This window comes from Primulina huaijiensis, chromosome 6 (assembly GCF_012295235.1).
Source record: "Primulina huaijiensis isolate GDHJ02 chromosome 6, ASM1229523v2, whole genome shotgun sequence".
Taxonomy (NCBI): Eukaryota; Viridiplantae; Streptophyta; class Magnoliopsida; order Lamiales; family Gesneriaceae; genus Primulina; species Primulina huaijiensis.
In genome coordinates, this window is record NC_133311.1 from 21,611,714 (window position 1) to 21,636,867 (window position 25,154).

The 25,154-nt window shown below is 35.8% G+C and overlaps 5 protein-coding genes and 1 long non-coding RNA gene across 9 annotated transcripts; 4 read left to right on the forward strand and 2 right to left on the reverse strand.

The window, feature by feature from the left end:
* The first annotated feature begins 2,083 nt into the window (after nt 1–2,083).
* Nucleotides 2,084–3,406, forward strand: LOC140978842 (GATA transcription factor 12-like). The gene is made up of 2 exons (XM_073444072.1): nt 2,084–2,533; nt 2,709–3,406. Exons 1-2 carry the CDS (start codon nt 2,264–2,266, stop codon nt 3,324–3,326), a joined length of 888 nt encoding a protein of 295 aa, XP_073300173.1. The 5' UTR covers nt 2,084–2,263; the 3' UTR covers nt 3,327–3,406.
* Nucleotides 2,434–2,799, reverse strand: LOC140978843 (uncharacterized). Its single transcript, XR_012175642.1, has 2 exons — nt 2,663–2,799; nt 2,434–2,560 (listed from the first exon to the last, which is right to left on the reverse strand). It is a non-coding gene; the product is annotated as an uncharacterized lncRNA (long non-coding RNA).
* A 2,677-nt stretch (nt 3,407–6,083) lies between the features above and the next one.
* Nucleotides 6,084–8,183, forward strand: LOC140978296 (CASP-like protein 3A1). Its single transcript, XM_073443208.1, has 3 exons — nt 6,084–6,488; nt 7,545–7,680; nt 7,844–8,183. The coding sequence occupies exons 1-3, from the start codon at nt 6,205–6,207 to the stop codon at nt 8,057–8,059; spliced, it is 636 nt and encodes a 211-aa protein (XP_073299309.1). The 5' UTR covers nt 6,084–6,204; the 3' UTR covers nt 8,060–8,183.
* A 632-nt stretch (nt 8,184–8,815) lies between these two features.
* LOC140978298 (early nodulin-like protein 7) lies at nt 8,816–10,052 on the forward strand. The gene is made up of 2 exons (XM_073443212.1): nt 8,816–9,146; nt 9,561–10,052. The coding sequence occupies exons 1-2, from the start codon at nt 8,954–8,956 to the stop codon at nt 9,887–9,889; spliced, it is 522 nt and encodes a 173-aa protein (XP_073299313.1). The 5' UTR covers nt 8,816–8,953; the 3' UTR covers nt 9,890–10,052.
* Nucleotides 10,053–10,124: 72 nt separating this feature from the next.
* LOC140978297 (proteinaceous RNase P 2-like) lies at nt 10,125–13,889 on the reverse strand. Of its 2 annotated transcripts, none has more exons than XM_073443210.1 (7): nt 13,304–13,889; nt 12,323–12,715; nt 12,115–12,216; nt 11,834–12,006; nt 11,373–11,493; nt 10,707–10,770; nt 10,125–10,545 (listed from the first exon to the last, which is right to left on the reverse strand). In XM_073443210.1, the coding sequence occupies exons 1-7, from the start codon at nt 13,808–13,810 to the stop codon at nt 10,535–10,537; spliced, it is 1,371 nt and encodes a 456-aa protein (XP_073299311.1). In that variant the 5' UTR covers nt 13,811–13,889; the 3' UTR covers nt 10,125–10,534. The 2 variants fall into 2 exon arrangements, with proteins under 2 accessions (XP_073299311.1, XP_073299310.1); XM_073443209.1 differs by having other exon boundaries at nt 10,707–10,775.
* A 600-nt stretch (nt 13,890–14,489) lies between these two features.
* On the forward strand, nt 14,490–19,953 carry LOC140978299 (uncharacterized). 3 transcript variants are annotated; one of them, XM_073443214.1, is made up of 14 exons: nt 14,490–14,627; nt 14,722–14,802; nt 15,336–15,762; nt 15,917–16,008; nt 16,200–16,358; nt 16,445–16,778; nt 17,143–17,334; nt 17,401–17,621; nt 17,703–17,759; nt 18,035–18,191; nt 18,649–18,759; nt 18,849–19,019; nt 19,420–19,479; nt 19,558–19,953. In XM_073443214.1, exons 2-14 carry the CDS (start codon nt 14,759–14,761, stop codon nt 19,669–19,671), a joined length of 2,139 nt encoding a protein of 712 aa, XP_073299315.1. In that variant the 5' UTR covers nt 14,490–14,627; nt 14,722–14,758; the 3' UTR covers nt 19,672–19,953. The 3 variants fall into 3 exon arrangements, with proteins under 3 accessions (XP_073299315.1, XP_073299316.1, XP_073299314.1); XM_073443213.1 differs by having other exon boundaries at nt 14,510–14,802; XM_073443215.1 differs by lacking the exon at nt 19,558–19,953 and having other exon boundaries at nt 14,509–14,802; nt 19,374–19,468.
* Nucleotides 19,954–25,154: the final 5,201 nt, after the last annotated feature.

Consider the following 25,154-nt stretch of genomic DNA (forward strand, 5'->3'; position numbering starts at 1 on the left):
ATTTTGAGGGGGGGAAGGAGTCGAATGACGTAGAACGAGAAGGGAATCAAGATTTGTAGGGAATAGCATTCGCACAGGACCTCATCATGAGACTCTTGCATGCGCCTCCTCGTTTCTATTAATTACTACTACATATTTTTACAAAAAAATATTATTGTTTTCCCAACATTTAATATTATTTCGTGCATCCTATTTTAAGTACATTTTTGTTCAGAAAAAAATTATTGATTTTTCTAAGATTTAATTTAATATTTCGTGTATCCTATTTATGTACATTTTTGTTCAGAAAATTGTTTTTACTTTATATAAACCCTGAAAAGATGATAAAGCATATTTATTTAGAAAATACACGATCGGATGAGCGAAATGTAAACTCGGAATTCCAAAATATATAATTATAGTTGTAGAATTTAAGTATAATAGTAAAATGAATAAAACATTAACATGCAAAGTTTTTAAATAATATTATTTTCAAAAGTAGTTCAAATAAATAAAAATAATTAAAATTATTTTTTTAATATGAACATAAAATTTTGAAATAATTATTATAAAAAAATAAAAATGGCTAAACGACCATCAAGAATGCCTAAGTTTGTGAAGAATATGATTAATCACGAATCTGATTTCTTATCAATATTTTATTAGACGTGTACGTTACATATTATTTGTTCATTTTTTTTTTAATTAACTAACTTGATTTACAAACTATTATATTGATCCAAAATTTGAACTAGTGTTTACTGAAAACCAACAACTATAAATTTTCTTATCATAAAAATGAATTTTTACACGCCTTTTATCTTGTATATTACTTGGGCATGATTACAGTTTTTGGTTGCACGACATCAGCTTTGACTAATAGGGAGAGTCTCGCTTCGAAGTTCGCCAAGGCAGTCTTCGCTGTCCCGTGGGTTTGTCAACTTGAATTCTCCAGATTTAGAGCATTAAAGTTGAAGGATTTGGAGCAATGAATTCATCTCAGTTATAAAATTTATGTTTATTTAAATGTAAGGTATAATTTTTAACATAAAAATTTATATAAGACAGTCTCACTACGTATATTTTATTTGAGTCACATATGAGAAAACATTATTTTTTTATTATAAATATGAGTAAAATTGACTCATCTCATTAATAAAGATATATAGTAAGACTATGTCAGAAGAGACATACTAAAAATATAATAACTTCGATAATCCAAGTTTTTTGTTAGGCTAATCCTTGCAAAACGGTCTCTGATACGATGGTTTTTTAATTGAGAAGAGGTTGTTACTGAGAATTGGGAAACTACAACAGAACAAAGGAGAATTTATGGTTTTTTAATTAACGTAATTTACGAGAATGTAATGATAACAAATATTTATTGTGGAACACAATCTACTCCCACCTCACCTGCTTTCCCATCACATCATCATTTTGAATTTTTAGCTGGAAATGCGAAACTCATTAAATTCAAAATGATTACTTCAAATCTTGAAAATCTTCATTTTCAAATCTCATAGCAATTAATCTCCACTTCAACATTTACTAAAAAATTTTAAAAAGTAAACCTAAATTGCTAGAATCTAACGGTACATTGAGAACAAAACCTCCACCTATCTGATTGCTTCAGTCTGTATTCTTATTTGTGACGGACCGACCAGCCCATTTTGTTATATTAATGGGCTAGTTGAATTGAATCCCAGGCCCACAAGTTTAATATCAGCCCTACTCTCCTCCCTCGTTTAAAGATTTTTTTTTTGGCAGTGGCCATTCAAAAATACTCATATTTTCCCGTTTAATTTTTGATTTGTCAATATATGATATGGAATTCATTTATTTGATAGTATATGATTATTGTTATTTACACTCCAAAAATTTATTCCTACTTTTTTATTTTAATGTTATCCAAAATGACAAAGATGCATGCGATAATAACTTTTTATAGTATCAGCAACAATTCTCATATGTAAAAGCTAAATTGCAAGATTGTTCCTACAACATAACAAGCGTTTAGTTTGGTCACTTGTAATCAATCATGCAAATGGAACATATATACATATACATATATATGTATATGTTTAATATATGATATGTAGATACGAACATGCTTGTGCATAGGGGAATGTGATTTTAAAAGATAATTTGCGGCATTTACGTTACATTTCTACCTCTCATTTAAGCCAAACCTTTTTTCCAAACCTTTACACACAACCTTTTTTCCCTGCACTTCAAAAAGAGGAGAAATTAAAAGCAGCAAATTTTGAAAAATATCATTCACATCATGGGGCATTTTTTCAAAGATTACACAGAATTTTCTTCGGCGAAAACAGTCACTAAGTTCAACTATGATAATGGTGTTAATATCAGGGTGGATCATGATGATATGCTGGATTTTCCAAAGGAGAAGGAAACCATGACCAACGCGTTTGCCGACACGGTCAATTCCGGTAACACCTCCAGCATTACCGCTGTTGACAGCTGTAACTCATCTCTTTCCGGCGGCGTTAGATTTAACGAGTCTCAGTTCTCTGAAAATGAACTATGTGTACCAGTAAGTGCACAGTCTCTATTCGTTTTGCTGCATTTTAACTTTCATTTTCATTTTTGCCGACACTAAGTTCAATAGTTTTAGAGTGTGCGTAGTGTGATTGAAGTCTTCTGAGTATGAAAATGAGATTACCCAGTAAGTACATCTGATTGCGTGTCATAAATCTTGCTCAACACAGTTTGAGGATTTAGCCGAGCTGGAATGGCTTTCGAATTTCGTGGAGGAATCATACTCAACCGATGATCTCCACTTGTTCATCCCCAGCGCCGCCGTCGCCGAGAAAAGCTCCCCCTTCGACGGTTCTTCCTCCGCCAATTCCACTCAGAACTCGCCTCCAATTTTCCCCACCGACGTCATAATCCCCACCAAAGCACGTAGCAAACGCTCGCGAGCCGTCCCCTGCGGCTGGTACACCCGCCGCCTCCCTCTCTCGCCGCATTCAAGACCCAAAACGGCGCCGTTGAGGAGAAGGGAACCCACTGCCAAAAAATGCCTCCACTGCGCGTCGGAGAAGACCCCGCAGTGGAGAACAGGCCCAATGGGCCCAAAAACTTTGTGTAATGCATGTGGAGTCAGATTCAAGTCTGGTCGCCTCGTACCCGAATATCGACCCGCCGCCAGCCCGACCTTTCTTTCCTCCGCGCATTCGAATTCGCACCGGAAAGTTTTGGAGCTCCGAAGGCAAATACAGCTTCAGCACCAGCAATCAGTAGACAATATATCCGACGGTTGTGATGATTGGTTGATTCGTCATCGTAATAGCGTCGACGGCCCAGATACAGGCCACTTGATCTAAGCGCATGGGAACACGGAATCTCTAATTGTGTTCCATTTAATTAATTAAACACTAATAATATTAGATTTGTAATATTTACATTATATTTTGTTATGTGGGTATCTCATGTAAAATATGTGTCAAATTTATTCACAAATAAAAAAAATAGAATTTAAATATCAAATTCTAAAATAACAATATTATAAAAAATACATGTATATAATTTTCTAGATTGATATATTTTATAAACCGTCTAAATATTGTGTTAAAGATAGCATGAAATTTTCTGTCCGGAAGTCGCAAAACCATCGAAGGATGGATGTTGTGAAGGTGGTGCGGTGTGTCTATTTCCTTGAATTTCGGGAATCTGCACATGCTCTAACCGAATATCTTGGTCTTTCTATTAACATATCGTGGTCTACGTACCAAAAAGGTCACCTTTTTTTCAACTTGCTTTGGTCCCGATTCGAAATTTAATGACCGCCCACCGTAATTCTAATCAGTTGCTATTTAACAAATAAGTAGAGATTAATTTAACAGCAGCGAATAATCGACCTCTCAACAAGACCAGATTAAAAATATAGACACACACATAATTTAGGGAATCAAATGTATATCACATCGTATGCTGTACCACGTGAATCTGCGATTACAATTAAATGCTTCAAACATTTGAGAATGATGAAAAGATATTTCTTTAATTTCTTTTTTTTTTTTTGGTTCCAATGATTGTTTGCAATTAATTCTCAAGACATGATATTTTTAATATAAGCCACCGAACCTGCCAATCACACAGGATTTTATCACAATAGACTAAGGAACATTATATGGTATAAAAAAATTTAATGTCGATATTATATTATAGTTTATTTAAAACATATACTGCATATATATTTTAAACATACATCTCTCCGTTGCGCACTCCAACATCCCTTGATAGCCAACATAACTCCTACTGGTTAGGATTTGATGACTTTGAACAAACACAATGAATGTGCATAATTCCAAGTGCATTGCATGTGCCCTCGTGGATTGGGGAAGAGGAGCACATGCAGTTATTTGATGTGCATGCACCAAGTTTTCTTCTATTATTATTATTATCATTCAAGTGTATGTACGTGTGATGTATATGGTAGACTGTGCCCCATGCCTGTCCAGCTAGGTCATTTGCCTGTCACCTCTCAATTGGATGAATCTATTTCATATAAAATGAAACTTCAAATCAATGTTTATACAGTATTTCATGTTAATAAAGATATATTTTAAAAGTGTATTTTTCAAAAGCTCCGTTGATTTCTGACATTTGATTGACATGAAGAGAAGTACACTCTCGCGGTTTGGTATATAGTATTTCATGTTAATAAATATTTTGATTGAGATGTTTATATAGTATTTCATGTTAATAAATATGTATCCGAATGTCGAATCTGGCCCATGAGCTGTTCTGGCGTATGAGTTGGATATGGCCAAAGTCGGACCTTTGTCGGATTAGTGTGAATTTATGGTCTTAACTCGGTATCTACTAATGACCCACTAGTCTTTTCTGGGCTCGGCCCAAGTAAACTAACTTCAATTTTTGGTTAAATTTGGACTGCCTGCACAATGGAATTCATATCTCCTATAAATGTACATATCTATGATATGTATAATTTAATTGATTCTTTGTGATTTTCAAATAGAATACGTGATTTGGATACATAAATGGAATTTTTATTGAGTCAAGAAACATTATTAACATTTGAAAATAAATATTTTAGATAAAAATGATATCTTCTTTTTCTATGAAAATTAATCAAAATTTACATTGGTCGAAAACCCTAATGTTTTTTTTTACCAATTATATATATAAAAGCTGCGCTCAGCTACGTGTGGTTATACCAAAATTGTTAATTAATTATATATATGAATATGATCTCACTCTGATCGGTGCAAATTAAGCGGATGCGCAAGAACAAAGCCTCGCAGGTCCCAATAGTAACACACGTCCACGTAAAAGTAAGGTCAGTGATCACGGGACACCATGATCACATGTGTTAACAAATGTGTTGTTCGAGCTAGTGGAGTAGGTGAATATTATACTAATGGTTAGAAATTCGATTCCTCCTATCAATATTTTTTCGGACGAGCTTGTCATAAAAAATTTGATCAGTGTGATTTACTTGACTAATATGATTTATCTGTTATTGTGTTAGCTCGAAAATTTACTCAATGCACACCAAAAAATAACGGTGTCAGATCCAACATTAAAAATAAAAATCAAAATCGAAAAATAAAGATCGATAACACATGGTTCATTAAAATATTATATGGAAAGAAATTGAGCTGCAAAACGACGATATTAATTTTTCAAAAATATTTCATGTTTTTATATATTTAATATATATATGATATATTAATCTCATGTAATATATACTATATTATATACTATATTATTAAGTTTGAGACCTTTAGAAAAACTAATTTTTAATGTCATGGTCTGTTTTAATAATTGTATATATTAATAAAATATTAAAACCTTAATATAAGTAACATGTAGCTTAACGGATGAAGTTTTTTTTTCTTAAACATCAAGTTGTTGTTTCAATTCTTACTATAGTCTATTTTTTCCCTTTTTTCGATTTATTTTTTAATTCGTATATCAAAATTACAGTTTAGTATTTCACTTTTTCTTATAATTATATTTTGATTTTTATTTAAATATAAATTTAATGAATTATAAAAAATATTGTGATGAGCGTAAAATAAGAACAAATTCGGTAAGACAGATACTTGCCACGTGTCCCTCCCTCTGTTTAAAGCCAAGCTCTAGCCGGAAATATACCAGTACCATAACCCTTCCTTCACACACCACTGGTCATTTTGCGTTCAAACCAAAAGAGAGAAAAAATTAAGGCTAGAGATGATGACGAAGGGGTCGAAAAATGGGCCGGATCTGGTAATTCAGCTGCCGGAAACCAAGGCGGTGGCGGAGGGTGGGCCTCGGGTCCCAGAAAAGAACGGCGGCCCGAAGGTGGCTGGGTACCGGACAACTGACGTCATGCATGTCTTGATCCGATTGGTCTGTATCTTCACTAGCGTGACAGCCATGTCAGTGATGATAACAGCGAAGCAGGCTTCCACCATTTCGCTTTATGGCTTCGGCATCCCTGTGAACTCCAAGTGGTCTTTCTCCGACTCCTTCGAGTAAGTTTCACTTTCAATATATATTTATTTCCTTTGGCATGAAACACTCGAGAAATACTTTTAAAAATACAATACTTTATATAACTTTTTTATTTGAAAGTATCTGAAATTTGCCATTAACATAATACAAGGGAGAGATTCAACGTCATTGCATCGTTGGTTCATGTTTTACGATAATTTTATCATTTTCTTTTTATTTATTATATAACGAGCCAGATATATGTTATAAGAGTAATCTATATGTTTTACTATGTTATTACTTTAATTTGGACAAATATTTCACTATTACGGCTCTTTTTATAAATTTGCTTTATTATCGGCCTTAGAAATTCTAGTTTAATAATTTATTTTTGTTCTGAAACAGTAATTTGTAGTTGATATTCAATTGTAGAAAATCGATTATTCGTTAATAACTTTTTGGATATAACAAGTTGAGATTTTTGAATTTGTGTTTTTCGTCAATCTTGCTTATTTATATAATCGAATTTGGGGGAAAAAAAGTCCGGCCAGTGGGAAATATTTTGAGCACTGGGCGATCGGTTCATGCATGGCACTTTCAAATCGAAATAAATACAAAATTGCATGTGGTAATATTAAAATATTGGCTTCTTAATACTACTTTTTGAATGATATATATTATTCGGCCATTATTTCATTGAGGTAATTTTGGTATTTTCCTTACGCATAAATTTGTATGAAGTCACACAGTTTTTAAAATGTATAATCGAGACAAAATCTGAAAAGGGCCCTCTTTATTAACGCCAAACACCAGAGCGTATGAAAACAAGAACCCGTGAACCACTTTTGTCTTTTGAGGCGATTATTTATTTCTTGAAATTCAAAATTATCCACCTTCAAAATAAATAGGCGCCACAAAAAGGACTGGAATATATACATAATTCTAGGTCTTGAATTTATTGAAGTTAAAACTTAAAATCTTTGAAAATATGGTGAAATGTATTTGATGTGAAATGGAAAAACATGCAACAAGAAATGGGTGAAAAAGAGTGGTTGAGTAATGTAAATTTTGTGTTGATAAATAATAATAATAATCAGGTATCTGGTCGGAGTATGTGGGGCAGTTGCAATTCATTCATTGCTCCAATCGGGCATAAAATTGTGGAGAATGTTGAGCAAGTCTCCCATCATTCCTTCTAGGAATCATGCATGGCTCATTTTTGCTGGAGATCAGGTAGTCTATCAATTTGAAACATAAGTTTCATTGATTCTTAGGCTCACGGGCTCGATAATTATTTTTACATTTTTTTAAATTTATATGAAATTTGAAGAAATTTTTTTTCCTGCTGTAATTTCCACCGAATGGGCAAAGTAACAACGTGTACATATCCCCGCAGATATTTGCATATGCTATGATGAGCGCAGGATCAGCTGCATCAGGCGTGACGAACCTGAACCGAACAGGGATCCGCCATTCGGCCCTTCCGAATTTCTGCAAACCCTTGCATAATTTCTGTGATCGTGTTGCTGTGGCCATAGCCTTAACCTTTTTAAGCTGTTTCTTGCTGGCTGTTTCTGTTGTTCTTGATGTTGCATGGCTATCCAAGTGCTGATCATTCAATTTTCATTTCTTTTTTAGTTTAATCTCTCCTAGTTTCGTACGTGTTTTCGATCTTTAATGTGGATTCAGAACTTGCAATGATCTATCTATTAATCCATTATGTTTAGTTTATGTTATCGCGTGATATGACTAATTCAGTCAAGTAAATTAAATCTTTTGCTAGAAATATCAAATATAATATTATATTAATATGTTAACACAAGTCGATCGTTGTGATCTCTTATGAATTTTTTATATACAATAAATTCATGTGATTATAGCCTCTAATTTTTTCAAATATTTATGTATAAGATTTCTGATTATAATGAGTTTAAATATGATTAACTTATGTCTATTTTTGTCCAAAAAGGATTTGTATTCAAAAATGTGTTTGGTAATCAATTTTAAAAGTAAAATTAAACATAGTTTATAAAATTTTTATTATATATAGTTAAAATATATATTAAAAATAATGTTGAATGATCACGTTAGTTTTGGTTTTTGGGAAATTATAAATAAAACAAAGTAAATAGCTATTTAAAGAATGTATTTCTCTATGAGCATTCAAAAACCGTGAATGTGGAAAATTTGGCATATAACCTCATGCAAATTTTAATTTTTTAAATAGGACTTATAGTTTTAATTAGAACATATTTTTATGGTTGGTAATATGGGCTTTGCTTAGACCAATCCAATCTGTGGCCCAATGGCAATAAGGACTCGACCCAGAGATCTAACTTCCGTCAACCGCCACGATCAACCACTCCTCCGGCGGTTACTCTGGAATTTTCAAAAATCCCTCCTCCCTTTCCTCACCACTATTCTACACAATCCAAATTCCGCTTCTCTTTACCTATCTTTTTAACTTCTAAACAAAGAATTCAGATACAATATAATATATAATACAATGAAGCCCCACAAAATGGAAACATTCTTCGCTGTTTTGATAGTTATGTATGTCGTCGGTTCTGCTCCTGCCACAGCAGCTGAGGAGTTCAAAGTGGGCGAAGATGAGGGTTGGCGGCAGCCTGCCGCCAATGAAACTGAGATGTACTCCAGATGGGCTGCAACTAAGAGATTCCACGTCGGAGATTCACTGCGTAAGTTGACATCTCATGCATGATTTCATATTCGTGATTTTTGTGTGTCTGCAAAGTGACAATAATGTATGATACAGGGTAATCCATGAATTTTGTCGAGCATGAGACAACATTCTATAAAAAAAATTATGCTCTAAATTTTGCCTTTTGACCTGTGATCTTTCTCGAATACCTGAATATTTGCGTTGAAAAAGTTTAGAAAGCCGTAGCTTCCATGTGTAAGTAAATAATTAATGCGTGGTCTCATTTACTTGTTTCTTCTGCTACCACCATTGTGTATGATATTAAAAAATTTGAAACATGAATACAGGTATGCATGAAGGGGAGAGATTGTATCACATGGGATTGATACATGAATATATATTTGCATTTAAATAATTGCAGAAAATGTTTCGTTTCATTTCTTGAATACAGGTTTCGAGTACAAGAGCGATACCGTCCAGATAGTGGACAAGTGGGGATACTATCACTGCAACTCAAGTCGTCCAATTTCGGTCTTCAATGATGGGCACACCTTGATCAATCTGGATCGATCTGGCCCACTTTACATTGTGAGCGCCGACCCGGATCACTGCAAAAGCGGGCAAAGAATGATCGTGGAAGTGATATCAGTGAACCCGAGATCTCCCAGGTATATGGATGCTTCTCCAGCACCATCGCGATATTCGAGCGCAGGAACATTCTCTTTCGTGACAGAAGTCGTTTTCTTCTATGCTGTTTCTGTCTTGGTTTCTGTTACATAAAAGTTTTAAGGATAAGTGCTGCGTTTAGGTTAATAATTTAAGGTTCTTAACGTCTGTTTCGTTTCCAGCCTTGAGGGTGTTTACCTTTTATCCTTATCATTGTATGTTTACTTTGGGCAAAAATTCTTTCCCGTCATGGGTAGGAATTTATAACGGTTTATTGTGGAATTTAATTTGTAACTGCAATTTTTGTGCTGTATTTCATTTGATGGCAAAATTCTTGGGTGGCTTTGGATGGGACAAAATTTGAAACGATTTATGGCATAAATGAAGCCCGAATATGAGAACCCTTTTTAAAATTAACTTAGAGACAACTGCCAAAAAAAAGGTATAAATGAAGCTGAAAATCTCAGGCGGCACACTGCTCAAATTTTCAGTCGATTTGTTGAGTGGAGAGTCTGCATCATAGCCACCTTCCACTAGAAACTAAAGAAGCTTTTCCAATCACTTCAAACTTCGATCGATCTGAATCAATTCCATGCTCAAGAACTCTAAAAAATTTCACCACCGTCGCACCTGTTGTTTGAAACATGATTGTTGTGGGAAACTTTTTCAGCTTCATTGGAACCTGGCCGTGTCACGCAGAGCCAAGTTCTGCAACGCTCATCACCTGCTACTTCTGCTGAGGGCACGTGCCATGATCCCTTAACAGATTCCTGAAATAGATATAAATTTTTTTAGGACGAAATTGAATTGGAGGTCCATGTTAAGCTCAAGCCATAGGTTTATATTGTTCAAAGTATGAAAAAGGATGATGAAAACTGAAACCAAATAAAGATTTTAAGCAGCGAAAATAAACGGGTTCAGATAATAATACCTGGATAACGAGAGAATATAATGGCGGCATCAAAAGCTTCGGATTGCCTTTCATGAAAGTATATCTGACCTACAAAACAATATGCTTGTTTAGTTCAGTCAAATGAGAAGCATCATTATAAAAAAACGGAAAACTTGGCTCTCGTCTGCCTTGGGATGTTCAACATCATCGAGAACTTATCACACTACCTTTCTGGCTCTAATCCACCCGACCCCTGACAAAACACATGTAATGTCGAGTGGTTGAAAAGGTCCTAATCATTATCTTACCTTAATGGAAGGGAATGAATAAGAGGAAATAAAATGCACAAATATCCTTTTTGAGCGAATGTAGTCTTTCAGGCAACTGAACTATATCCACGCTTCACCTTTTACATATGAAGTCCACCAACGTTGTTTAAATTACTGCTAAATAATTTGCTTCTATACCAGTCACAGCATCGTATCAAAAAAAAAAATCCATTATGGTTGTTAGTGGTATTTTAATAAATGATTGCAAGATTTCACTTGACATATCCATCCATATCAACATAAAGTTATTTGTTGCATCCTATTGCATTCAGTTTTTGTCAGTGGGATCCAACTCATAGTTTTTATGACGAAAGAACTTGTAACTAATGTAACATAAACTACTAAGTTTATCGAGGAACATAATAGATAAACCAACCTGATGTCTTTCTTTCCATCTGAAGAAAAAGTTGCTACCAAGGAGTGCAAAAATGTGATCTCTCATTTCATCATTTGTCAGTAAGAAACACTTCAGTTTCACGGTGGCGTAAAGCCAATACCTGAATTACATAACCATATGTGACAAATTACAACAGGATGCAGAGGAGAATCGATACTTCATTAAAGATGAGCAAGTATGATTGTACGCTATAGGGAATTAGAACTTCTACTTGAACCATCAAAAAGCAAGTAAATGCAAGTATGAGTAAGATTAAGGAAAAAATGGTACCAACTGCCTCACAGTTAATAAGAAAAGAAAGGAATTTTGTCGAAGGAGGCAATTTAATATGTTTCCGTTACTTCCATTTTAGAGTCATCAAACACAAAACTGGAAGTTACTTTTCATTTGAGAAGGGAAATCCCCAGATGTATAATCTTTTCCCAGAACTATAAGTTTACCAATCATCATTAGATCCATATGGTGTTCCATAGAGAATGCCTTTGTCGATCCACTCCTCAATCAGCTCTCTTTTAGAAGCATCCTCAAGCAGAGATCTCACACGCTTTTTATGCAAAACAACCAGGGGCCACTTGTTGCTGCTGTTGTGCACTTCTTTGACAACAGCATCAAGCTGCTCTATTGAAATTTGGGAAGGTAGCAAAATGAGCCATGGATTTTACTCAATTTAATACAGGGAAAAAAAGTAAAAACAACAAACAACACCACCAAAATACACAACCTGTTCAATGCTAAACCCCCCCTCTGCAAAGTTCTGCTGGTACAATCCAATATTCGCCCCATCTATCACGGTCTCATAGTCAGAATGCTTTTCCAGCCAATCCTTTACAATGTTGAAATAATTTTTTACTACCAGTTTCCATAATTGATTCGTGATAAAGAAAAAAAATGAAGATTCGATCATCATTTACTGAAAGAATATTTAAGACCTGAAATTCTTTAAAATTTGATTGGGCTTCTCTTTCCATAGCGAAAGAAGCAATTGATTGCTCAAACTTCTCAGTCTCTGCTCTATCAATATCAACACAGACCAACTGCTCATCACAGGCAGAACACTTTCCATCAGAGGCTATATTCGATCTTTGTACAATCCAAACGCCCTCTCCAAGCCAGCCAAGTCCATGCCACCCACCTCCATTCCTTAAAAGGGCTTCTTTCAACTGATTCTGACACAAACTAATTGAACCCACCTCAGTTGCATGATTCTCTCGAAACCAATTCTCTATGAGTTCCATAGCTGGCTGGTTAACCCCTCGTAGTGCCACTCTTAGCTTATGCAAGTACTCATAAACCTTTTCCAACCCGCTTGCCTCCATGCTAACCTTCAGAAATATGAATCAGACTGTCAATCCTACAAAACATGGATAAAAATTTTCCCACCAATAATGAGGAGCTCGCTAAACTCAAGGTTAAGACAACTTGGGGTGAAAATGCCAGGGCTTTCAAATATCATCTTATTAAAATTAACTTCAATCAACCAAGATTATGTCCTATAATTTTCCATAGTTAAAACTAGACTTCACAATTGACATATACTAATGCGTCAAATAAATGGGAAAAAATATTATGGGATTAATTAAATGAACAGATTGAAAGATTTCTCTGACGTTCAATTTTAAAAGGTGTTTTCCTAAAATCTATATAAAATTTTCAATTGAAATTACATGTTTGGAGCAGGAAAGTCGCTCAAATTTCAAGTGTAACTTTTCAAAGATCGCAGGTGAATCTTTTCAAATTTTCCAAGATATCTAAAGTCTTCCTTGACTACCAGGCAGGGTTTCTACTGCTCACAAATGATAATAGCACAACAATTCACAGTCACTAAGTGAAACAGGCACAAAAAATGATCATTAAACCTTATCCTTACAATCGTGGAAACAAAGTCCCGTTCTTGAAGAAAAAGCTCTCACCTTTAGCAATGCCACAAGTTCGGGTTCCTCCAATTGAAGCCCCACAGCTTTCACGTGCTCCTCCACTTCATACGCCTTATCCGCCATCCCACCATCACAAAAACAAATCAACGCCGGCGAAAAAGTCCTGAGCTTAGGCGAAACACCATGATCCTTCACTCTCTTCGCTAACTCAAACGCGTAATCCCCATCGCCTTTAGCTGCCGCCAGCCTGGATACAGCCGTGATCGTGGCCTCGTTCGGCTTCAAGTTTCCACCGTTCTGGTGGAATAGCTTGAATCCGAATTCAATAGCGGGTTTCCGAGTTTCCGGGTCAGACACGGAGTTGGAGCAGATGTACAGGAGGGAATTGAGGTTGTTTAAGGAGAGGGTGGGGGCGTCTGAGGATTCATAAAGGGAGATGGCCTCGAAGAGGTTTTTGGTTCTGGAGCAGTGGTCGAGGGTGGCGCGAAACTGTGCTTCCGGTGTCAGTTTCTGCTTCTTCCACCGCCGGTTCATGGCGGTCATTTGTGCGCGAGGCGACGGAATGCGGCGGTTGAGACAAGCAGGAGCAGCCCTCACTATCCAAAATGTTTGGTTGATCGACTCTTCTCTATTCAATTATTTAAGGGGCTTGAGTTTGAAATCCCGGCCCATTAGATTTATTGTTTTTAATGGACCGCGTTTGTTTATAAAAACTTTTTCTTAAAACTATATTTTGATAAATATTATTATTTTTAATTTTTGTTAAAATATTATTATTAATTTATACACATAAAAATAAATATATTATATTATAATTTTTACCGATGAATAAACAAAAATACTAATATTGAAATCACGGAAAAAACAAATATGAAATAAATTAAGGAAATTGGCCTTCAGTCCCCAGCTGCGATTTTTTTTGTGTTCAGTTCCTGAGTATTTTTTTAGTACCACATTTCCACATGAATTGTACCACATTTTGTATGACATAATACAACAATTTTGTGGGTAGGGAGTGAACCCAAAGAAATATTTTGATTGAGTATTTTTCACCAACTTTCCCTAAATTAATATATTTTTCATTTTTAAAAATATTAAAAATAACGATATTAACAAAATCTTTTGACAATAATAAAATAATATTTGACAATTAATAAGTATAAATTAAAAGGGATAATATTATAAGTTTGTATTAATAATTTGATTGATTTGGAGCAACAAAACAAAACCTACCTTTATTTATTGTTATGATGGTTGAGTTGTTGTTGGAGAGAACTATTAAAAGAGAGTGAAGATAGGATTCGGGCGTCGCTGTCTTAACGCTGGAAGAGAAACAAGAAATTTGGATAAAACTTTTGATGTAAGTAAAGCTAAATGTTGGCGGGAGCAAATTACGAAGGCCTTTTGATGTTGAAGTTTCTTGTATTTTATCACACCTCAATGTTTTCTTGAAGTTGCATACAAAAGCTCTTCGTTTGCTTCTCTATTCTCATGGCTTCCAACTTCTCCGTGGGATCCTCCGGCTTCTGCAATCGGTATGCGGTTTTCTCGTTTTGACAGTAGATTAAGAGGTGATTAGGTAATAAATCTTCAATTTTACGTTTATTTTTCTGGATTGACTAGTTAGTTTTCAATTCTTGGGTGAGTTATTTTGGACTTAGTTCTATGTGCTCTAAATTTCCAATCTTCCGAGTGTTACACAAGGGCAGAAAGGCTACTCGCAATCCGTCCTGAAAAATTTTCAAATTATACGTGAAACTGTGATCCCAGATATATAAATTTTACCCAGTCACGGTTCACCTTCTTGGTGAGGGGGCGAAATTAGTTGAGTTGTTCTTTTGTTGCACGTCCTCAGTTTCCTATTTTTTGCAACATCTGATCAAGATTTTCGGTTTCTGTCTATTAACACATTGAAAGGTCTATTGGTCAGAGATGATAATTGCAAAATATAACTGAACTGAACCCTTAAGGAAAAGAAAGTTATTAATAGTAGAAATCGTGCTGAGTATTATTGGCATAAATTCCATAACTCTGAGAACCCTTCAATTTTTTTATTTTTTTGTACCAGAAACCTTGTTCGTAGTGAGGATAGAGTAAATTATGGAAATAATGCACCATGCCTGGCAAGGTTTAATGCAAAAGAGCAAGAAAGGAATGCCTTTGTGATGAGGTCCCATCCAAAAGAATTTCTCCTCACAAACGCATCTGCAACATTGTCATCGAAAAGGATTCCTACTAGGGCACTATCATCAATGGCATCCGCTCCCAACTATGGTCAAAGCATATTGGAGGATAACCAGTATCCTTTGGTTAAGTCACAAGAAGGTGAAATGGAATTCAATCGGGTTGATTGTCTTGTGTGGGTGTTGCATGAATCTGCTAGAAGTTTATCTCTTTCAATACAACAACTTGAAATGGTTAGAACTGGTCCACCAGTTGCAATGGCATGGAACGGGGTAGATGTGCATGCCTGGCATAAACACATTGCATATCAGGTATGAAATTGTACTCGTCATTGTTTCTACTGACTCATAGAGAGTGATGATGTGAAAGAAGGAAAACAAATATAAATGCACAAGCAGGAGAAACTGTTTTCAACCATTTCAAGAATAATTTTTACAAACAGATGAGTATTACAAATCTGTGCAGGTTCCAGTGTATGCATTACTGAAAGCAGCACTTGAAGTGGAAGTGTTTCTTTCTCACAAACGCAGTAACAACCCTTGTCCTGTTCATCGAATGTATGTGCACGTGCCTGGAAACTTGTATTTATCAGATGCATAAGATTTAATATTATATAATGGAACAATGATTCTTCATTACTTCTGCATCCCACCACATCAGGTTATATATGTTGATCACAAAACAGCAAAATATCGAATGATTGATTGGTGATTGCGTCATGACATTTTCTTCTTTTGTGGCTTTCCAGTCTATTTTCTAAAGTAAACTTTCTTGAAAAACACATCGAAAACCAATTATGCGCGAGGAATCCTACTTTGGTGCAGTGGTTTAGAACTACGGAAGTTCCACGGATAGCTGGATTGTTTATGCCCTTGTTCAAGAAATGGTCCATGGATTATGCTGGCAGGTTTGTAAACCAAATGATGAAACAAGAGTTTTTTTAAAATACCAAAGACGAGTCGTGCGAGAACTCTTAGAAAACAAAGAATTCAGTGGTGTTGCAGGAACAATTGTGGCGATCACTTGTTGTGCAGCTGTGGGAAAATTGAGTTGGAGAATTTCTTGTTCGTTGTTTTCAAAATCAATTGAAGATGCATTGATCGAGCTCATTACTACAACACGGGATCTTGTTTCTGTTGATAAATTGTACCACTTAGCTACCAAGGCTGGATTTGAAGAGGACTTCTTGACTCATTTTGGAGGTAAAATTCTTCCAAGTAAGAATGTTGAAGATCTAGAATTTTGGATTGGATTGGTTCAGAGAAAACTTTTTACGGCATTCCGAAGAGAGAGTGTTACTAAAGGCAAGCATATTCTTTCCAATAAGGTTTGCTCATTCTTCACCAAATTTCATCAGATCTCTTAAACTGCAAATACTTATATAGCGTGAGTATTACTTCCAGCTACACACATTTCATGGCGGATAAACTATGTTTAAACTTGTGTTAGAACGATGTTCAAATTTCCTGTTTTGTATTTCAAAAACTACTAGTTCCGTCGCACAAAAAAATCAGATATTCTAGTAAAGCTGCTCTGTTTAGGTTCTTCATTCGTCGTGTGCATACTTCTGAAAGTACAAAAACCTCCACCCTCAAATCTTGAGAGTAATTTATCATAATTATTTGCATTTCTTTGACTTTTCCATTATTTAATCAAATGCCATCTACACATGGTCTTTTTGGTGTCAGCAGGTTCAAGAAAATAGTTTGCCCATTCTCGGTCTTTTTGCTTATCTAGGAAGAGAAACGAGATTATTTTTGTCAAGACACAATGTGAAGGACCTTGACGAGGCGATAAAAGACCTTTACAGTTACTTGGAATGTGGTATCATCTTCATATATCCCGAATTTTCGTCCCTATCAGTGTATCAGCTTCTAATGGAGGTCAGTTTGTTTGGAACATTTAATTGGGCATTGAAGACATCAAAGCGTAATAGTTGATGTTAACAGGTAATTGTCGATGAAATTGGATGGCTAGACTTTTATTCTGCATATAACTGCCAGCTATACCAAGAAAGGAGAAGATCGAAAAATCCAATTCAGGCAGAGAAGGAGATTATCTTGTACTCTGTTTTTACCGTATGCTATGATGTGGTTTCGGGATTCGCTCACTACAGCAGTTCAATACAGCAAACTTTAGATACTGATTTGTTAGAATTCTTGCTTCAGAGGTGATCAAACTCCGTCATTACCTTTTTTCGGGATTGTAAGTAAGCATCAGATTTCTGAGCAATTTTAATGTCCGTCCTTAGTCAGGGCCTGCTGTCATCATGTCTGGAGGAATACTGGGCTGCTTATGACGTATCGAGGTAAGTTTTCCGTGGTGGATAATTGGGAAACGGTTTTTGCAATTCATATAACAATATTTCACTTTTTCATAAAATGTTGGGGGAGCCACAACTGGCATTACTGTTATGTGACTGCATATTTGGTATAGCACTTGAAACGAGCTGCTTGCGCTATTAACTATTTTAAAATTTTTGAGTTGCATAACAAGAAGAAAAATGAGATATATACCGCAATTAATGACACGATGAGTAATATTAGGGTATCAATTTACGTGTCTGTAAACTTTCTCAAGCAGTGACCTTCAGAAAATAGGTGAAAGAAATGAACCTGATTCAGCACAATCTTTTCTGATTAATGGCACAAAAAATCCATCTTTGGTTATGGATGCTAGGCAGATTTCGGCAGAATTGAAAGGGAGAGAGACACAACGGAACTTGTCAACTCAAACTGCGGTATGGCTGATGGATAAATGACAGAACTGCTGTAACATGTTTACTCTACCTAATTTTTTTTTCTTGAACCAAACACATCTTTTAAGTACTGGTTTATTTTTTATAGGAAGAGTGATTTCTAAGATTAACTTCTAATCCGCCTTCTTTTGCAAGTAATTGATGAGCAACACGAGGTTCAAAATTCAAGATAAGAGGAAAACCAACATTTCTTGATAGATTATTGGGGCAGGGTTGGTCAAATCTGCAAGCTCTCTATTACGAACTTTATATTGATTCTGCAAGCAATTGTATGATGTTATTTAAATTTAAAAGCTTTAACTCATTTTTCCTTCCAGAAGAATGTGATTCTTGAAATGTAAAATGGATTAAATGTTTGATGTCCTTAGTTCCCTCTCCCTCTCCCTCATGTGTGCTTAAGTCTCTTGCAACTATTATAAATAGCCTATGAGAAAAACAGGGCCCCAGCTCAAACCAGGCTGGAACTGCAGTTGATTCGGGGCATACTACTAAGTCCACTCAACAGTGTTTTTTCAGAAAGACAACGGCAAATTTAATTTCTAAAAGTGTTGTAAGTTTACTTTTCCTATATATATCTGTCTTTTTTTTCTGAGTTTTTCTTCTCCTTGCTAATTATACAATCTGGATTACTCGATATAGGATATTTGTGTGGGTACTCAGCTGCTATTTATAGATATATTGGATTCCCTGAGGCTTCTGGCCAAGAAATTATGCGGCCATAAAGTTACAAAGCGGGAGAGGAGAAAAATGCAAAGAACGGCCACGGACGTTGTTACACTTGTTCCAATAACAATTTTAATGCTAATTCCAGTAAGTCCAGTTTTGATGCCGTCTGTTAAATTTTGGAGTAGACGAAATATGGTAAAGAGAGAACGTAATGTAACACGATTTTCCTAGTTAGGCTACAAAGGCCTACTACATCCTTGACACAATAGCTGTAGGGCTAATACTTAATCATTTTATCTTAGTGTAGATTGCAATATTAACACTTATACAGGCAGGGAATTTTTCTTTAACTTGAAAGATAGTAAAATAATATCAAAGACGCATCATATTTTGAAAATTTGAATGTCATGATTTGCAAAATTACTCCCCAGTGTTTGGTTATTCTTTGTTTCTGACCAATTAATTCGATGGTGGTTCATTTGCTTTCTTGGAAGTCAGAACTTAGGTCTGGGTTCATATCATATTTAACGTCATCGTTCATCAGGTTTCTGCAGTCGGTCATGCGGCCATATTGGCAGCAATCAGGAAATACATACCATCTCTTGTAAGCAACATTTCTCCCTTTTATGACATTTCTTGCAGTTTTTTCCCTTCCATTTTTTACAGTCTTGCCGTGGATTAGATACCCTCTCCCTATTCGGATGACCGGCTCGACGTTGCTAAGCAACTGAAGCGAACAAAAAAAATGGAAGTTCGACGTATTACTAACGAAGATTCAGATTCAAAAGTCCTATAAGCAATCTCATACTATATTTTGATGCGACGATAGGAGTTGACACTCATCGGATTCGGACCTCTAAAGAACAAATACATTTCAACATTTGATGTTACATTTTTTAATATATTGATCAGATGTATAAAGTCACGGAGTCACGAGGCACATATATGTTACAAAATATGTAGTATTCGACTTGAATAACTTCCACCTGAAGTTTGGAACATGTTCCATCTTTGGTCTGTATATAAGGGAAGAGGAATATAATGCTTTTAATCCAGATAATTTGGTTATCAGTTGGTATATTAATATCAACTTGTTCCTGGATTTTAGGAAAATATTATTTTAAGTAGTTGACTGCTGGGATTTAAACTTACGATCTTCATATGTTCACCGTATGTATATCCGTGAGACGAGTAGATCGTTCATACCTATATTGAAAAGTAATATTTTTGACGTAAAAAATATTACTTTTTTCACATGTCAGATTGGATATCTATCTAACAAAATTGTTATGTGAGGCACTCTCAATTCTGTATATTTTCTGAATTGAAGTATTGTTCTAATAATATAAGTTTCATCTTCAATTATTCAACCACTAACCTCATAATTCGCCATTGGAGGATGGAAGACCCAACCTATTATCAGCAATTTCAGTTGGTGGAGACGATGGATTCTTGTTTTTTCTCCGCCGCTTCTCGAATAAGCAAACGAAACCAGAAATTATTCTCAATTGTTGATGATATATACCTCACGTAGGGGAATATATAGCATATACGTTCTCTCAGTGAACAAATTAAGCTGATTGGGTTATTGATTATGCTTTTAAAGAAGAGTAAGCTTCTTATGACACGGTCTCACGAATTTTTATCTGTGAGACGGATCAACCCTACCGATATTCACAATAAAAAGTAATACTCTTAGCATAAAAAGTAATATTTTTTCAAGGATGACCCAAATAAAAAATTCGACCAACGAAATTGATCCGTGAGACCATGCGTTTTTGTGTTTAAAGAAATAAATGTTACTAATTGGGTTATTTTTTCTCTTTTCATCCAAGTTATCCAATTAGCAGGATAAAATGAGCCATACCCATCACGGGTAAAACGAGAAAATACAATGCTGAAAAAATCTATTGGGCGATGAAGAGTAAGAACTTTTATCATTTACTTTCCTTCTGATCTTAATTCTCAAATACAAAAACCCATGCAATTAATAATTCCATAATTGAGATTGACTGCTACTAATTACGCGCAAGCGGGGCGGTTGGTAGAATCATACGACGGGTCAGGCTATCGGTCTTGGACATGGATCCGGACGCGGATGGTGGTGGTGAACAGTAATAGATGCAGGTACAACGAACTTCGTCCACATACAATTCACAAAAGCCTTTGATCAACTTATCCTGCCCGTACTTCTTTGTGCATGTTGCGAGGCAATCCTCGCCACCTTCTACTGCATGATCACAATCCGACACCCACGAGTAGAAACACTTCCCCGTGAGCCTGTGCCTGGCCATGCTCCCGTCAACCAATTCTGTTCCTATTACAAAAATCACCATTATTATAATTAATATTGCAACCGATGGTTTTAGAACTGGCTTTCCCATCTGCTGATTCTTAATCAAGTGTTTAATTTTCGAATGTTTACTCCACTGCAAGGCCTCTACCTATATATATAATTCGAGAGGTTTTACGTACGTATAATCTTATTCTGACTTTTTTTTTATTTTGATTTCACGTTAATTAAGTCTGATTCTGTGCATTTATTTTCATTTTGAATTGTCAGATTAAAAATTGTTACGGCAATATAAATTGTTTGACTAGAATTGGAGAAAGAATATTTCTTTTTATGTACACAATGAATGCATGTTGCATGCATATTTATACAATTCCGAGTAATATGAAATTACCAACATATGTAATAAAATGCGTGTCACACCAAAAGTAATTAATATTTGGGGAGAAAATTATACAAAATTTTAAATATTTCCTTATTTGATTGATAATTAATAATTCACCTCGTCCCCGGTGCCCGATGTGTTGGGGAATTACACCCCCGAAGCGATGCCGATCACGATGATAATATAGTACCCAAAACTTGCGGAATAAAATAACCAACAAGAACACAAAGATTTACGTGGTTCACCCAATATAGGCTACGTCCACGGAGCACTGCAACTTTTATAACTGGAAGAAATATTACAACAAGTGTATACACCAATACACTCAATATTTCTCACACTCCCAACCCGAGTATACCGAGAAAATAATTTCTCTAACTCACACAAAGAGAATTCCCGCACTCAAGAAAAAAATACACTCTTTTTTTCTATGCACTCTCTTTTTATCAAAGCTAAAAAGCTTTTGATTTTGGGATACAATAACTGAAGGAATTGAGCTCTATTTATAACTAATTCCCTCGTCCAATTTTTAAAATCAATCGATGTGGGAAAAGATTTTATTATTATTTTATTTAATGTGGGTCCCACCACATTAAATAAAATCTTACCTAACAATTCTCCCACTTGAAGACTTGATTTCAATCATGTCTTCACACCATCAGTGCAGCAGCTCATACCTCCTTTGTTAGTCTAGGAGACCAACTGAAGTCAAACACAACTTCAGTTTTTCAATGATAGCAGCCTTCGTGAGCATATCAGCTGGATTCTTGCTTCCAGGAATCTTCTCAAGCTTCAAGACTTCATTCACCTGATCTCTAAGGATCCCCATTCCAAGGATTTGCTTTGCAGCACCCAAATCCTTCAAAGCAAATTCCTTTGATAACTCTTTCTCGAGTTTATCAATCTGCTCCAGACAAGCTCCTGCTATCAACATATCATCTACATATATCAGTAGTATGATATAATAACCATCAAGCTTCACATAACAACAGTGATCAGCCTGATACCTCAGAAAACCATCATTATTCATTACACCATCAAACTTCTTGTACCACTGTCTTGCTTGTTTGAGACCATACAAGCTCTTCTGAAGTTTGCACACCATTTTCTCTTTCCCTCGTACTTCAAATCCCTGTGATTGATTCATTTCTTCATCTAGGTCACTGTGAAGAAACGCAGTCTTTACATCCAACTGCTCCAGATGTAAATCTTCTTTTACCATCAATCCAAGTACAGTCCTGATAGTAGTTAACTTTACCACCAGAGAGAAAATATCAGTGTAACCAATGACTTCCTTTTCACCTTTTACACCAAGTATTTCTTTGTACCGCTTGCTACCGTCATGTTCTAACCGGTACTCCCACTTGCTATGTAAAACCTTTTTACTTTCAGGAAGTTCTGACAACTCCCACTTGTGATTGGATGACAGTGAATCCATCACATCTTTCATGGCTAACTCCCACTGTTTAAAAGTCTCATAAACATCCGATTTATTTTCACAAAATAAACCCAAAATTTCCTGCTCGAATCGTCAACAGTAGTGCCATAATATCTTGAGTGATCTCCAAGGGATGTCACAGGAGATGGTCCACATATATCAGTATGTGCCAGCTCCAAATCCGCTGATTTCGGTTCTCTAACCTCTTTTGAAAAGCTCACCTTTTTCTGCTTTCCAAAAAATACAGCTTCACACAGCTTGTTTTCAACGATCTTTAATTCCGGTAGCTTTCCGTTTGAAACAAGCATCTTCATTCCCTTCTCACTCGTATCCCCAAGCCTACTATGCCATAGACTTGAATTAGCTCCAGCATCCACAGCCGCTAATTTATTTCTCAAACTGGAAGTCATATAAAGTGTTCCAGTTTTCTTTCCTCGAGCAACAATCATGGCTCCCTTTTTCACTTTCCAGGAACCATCACCAAAGGTCACCTTATGACCTTCGTCGTCAAGCTGTCCTACTGAAATCAGATTGTGTGTCAACTTTGGTACATGCCTTACTTTGTTGATTTTCCAGACAGATCCATTTGTCATCTTCATCCGGATATCACCCATACCAACAATTTCCAAAGGTTTTCCATCAGCCAGGAAAACTTTTCCGTAATCTCCCGCAATGTAATTATCGAATACATCACGATTACCAGTGGTATGAAACGAAGCTCCCGAGTCCATAACCCAAGAATCAACCGAGCTTTCCATGGATAGTAATAGAGCATCATGTACCTCCTCAGTAACAACATTAGCGTCGTTCTTTGTTGATCTGCAATTCTTTTTCAAGTGACCAGTCTCACCACAGCTCCAGCACTTCACATTCTTTTCAAAATTGCTTTTGTCTTTTCCGTTTCTCGACTTGGATCTACCATGCCATTGGTTAAAACTCTTTTCGTCACTCCTGCCCCTTCCTCTATTCTCGAGATTTAGAGCAGAACTTGATGATGTTCCTTCACCAGAATCCATCCTGCGAACTTCTTCAGCAAGAATTTGATCTCTGACATCATTGAATTGTAGCTTTCTTTTTCCAACAGAGTTACTAACCGCTGCCCGCATTGGTTCCCAATTGTCTGGTAAAGACGCCAAAAGAATAAGTGCCCGAATCTCATCATCAAATTTAATTTCAACCGATGTCAGCTGTGAAACAATCGTGTTGAATTCATTGATGTGTTTAGCCACCGATGCATCTTCTCTCATCTTCAAGTTAAATAACTTTTTCATGAGATATACTTTATTATTTGCCGATGGCTTTTCGTACATGTCCGACAAAATGGACATCATCTCCTCCGTTGTTTTTGCCTCCGCCACGTTATGTGCCACGTTCTTCGTTAGGGTCAATCGTATTACACCTAACACTTGTCGATCAAGAAGCTTCCAGTCATCATCCTCCATCTTTTCCGGCTTCTTTCCAGATAGAGGTTGATGCAACTTCTTGCTATACAAATAATCAATAATTTGTAGTCGCCAGAACGTAAAATCTGTACCGTCGAACTTGTTGATACTCGGTCCCGATCCATCATCTCCGGCCATCACTTCTCTAGCCTTAGCAAAAAATCTAAAAAATCTTTTCTGATGTGGAAGATCAGACAAAGCTGCAACCACAGAGCATACTCAGAATTCTTAAGAATTTTCACAACAAGGCTCTGATACCAGTTGTTGGGGAATTACACCCCCGAAGCGATGCCGATCACGATGATAATATAGTACCCAAAACTTGCGGAATAAAATAACCAACAAGAACACAAAGATTTACGTGGTTCACCCAATATAGGCTACGTCCACGGAGCACTGCAACTTTTATAACTGGAAGAAATATTACAACAAGTGTATACACCAATACACTCAATATTTCTCACACTCCCAACCCGAGTATACCGAGAAAATAATTTCTCTAACTCACACAAAGAGAATTCCCGCACTCAAGAAAAAAATACACTCTTTTTTTCTATGCACTCTCTTTTTATCAAAGCTGAAAAGCTTTTGATTTTGGGATACAATAACTGAAGGAATTGAGCTCTATTTATAACTAATTCCCTCGTCCAATTTTTAAAATCAATCGATGTGGGAAAAGATATTTTGAATTTTTTATTTACGTGGGACCCGCTTTTACCTA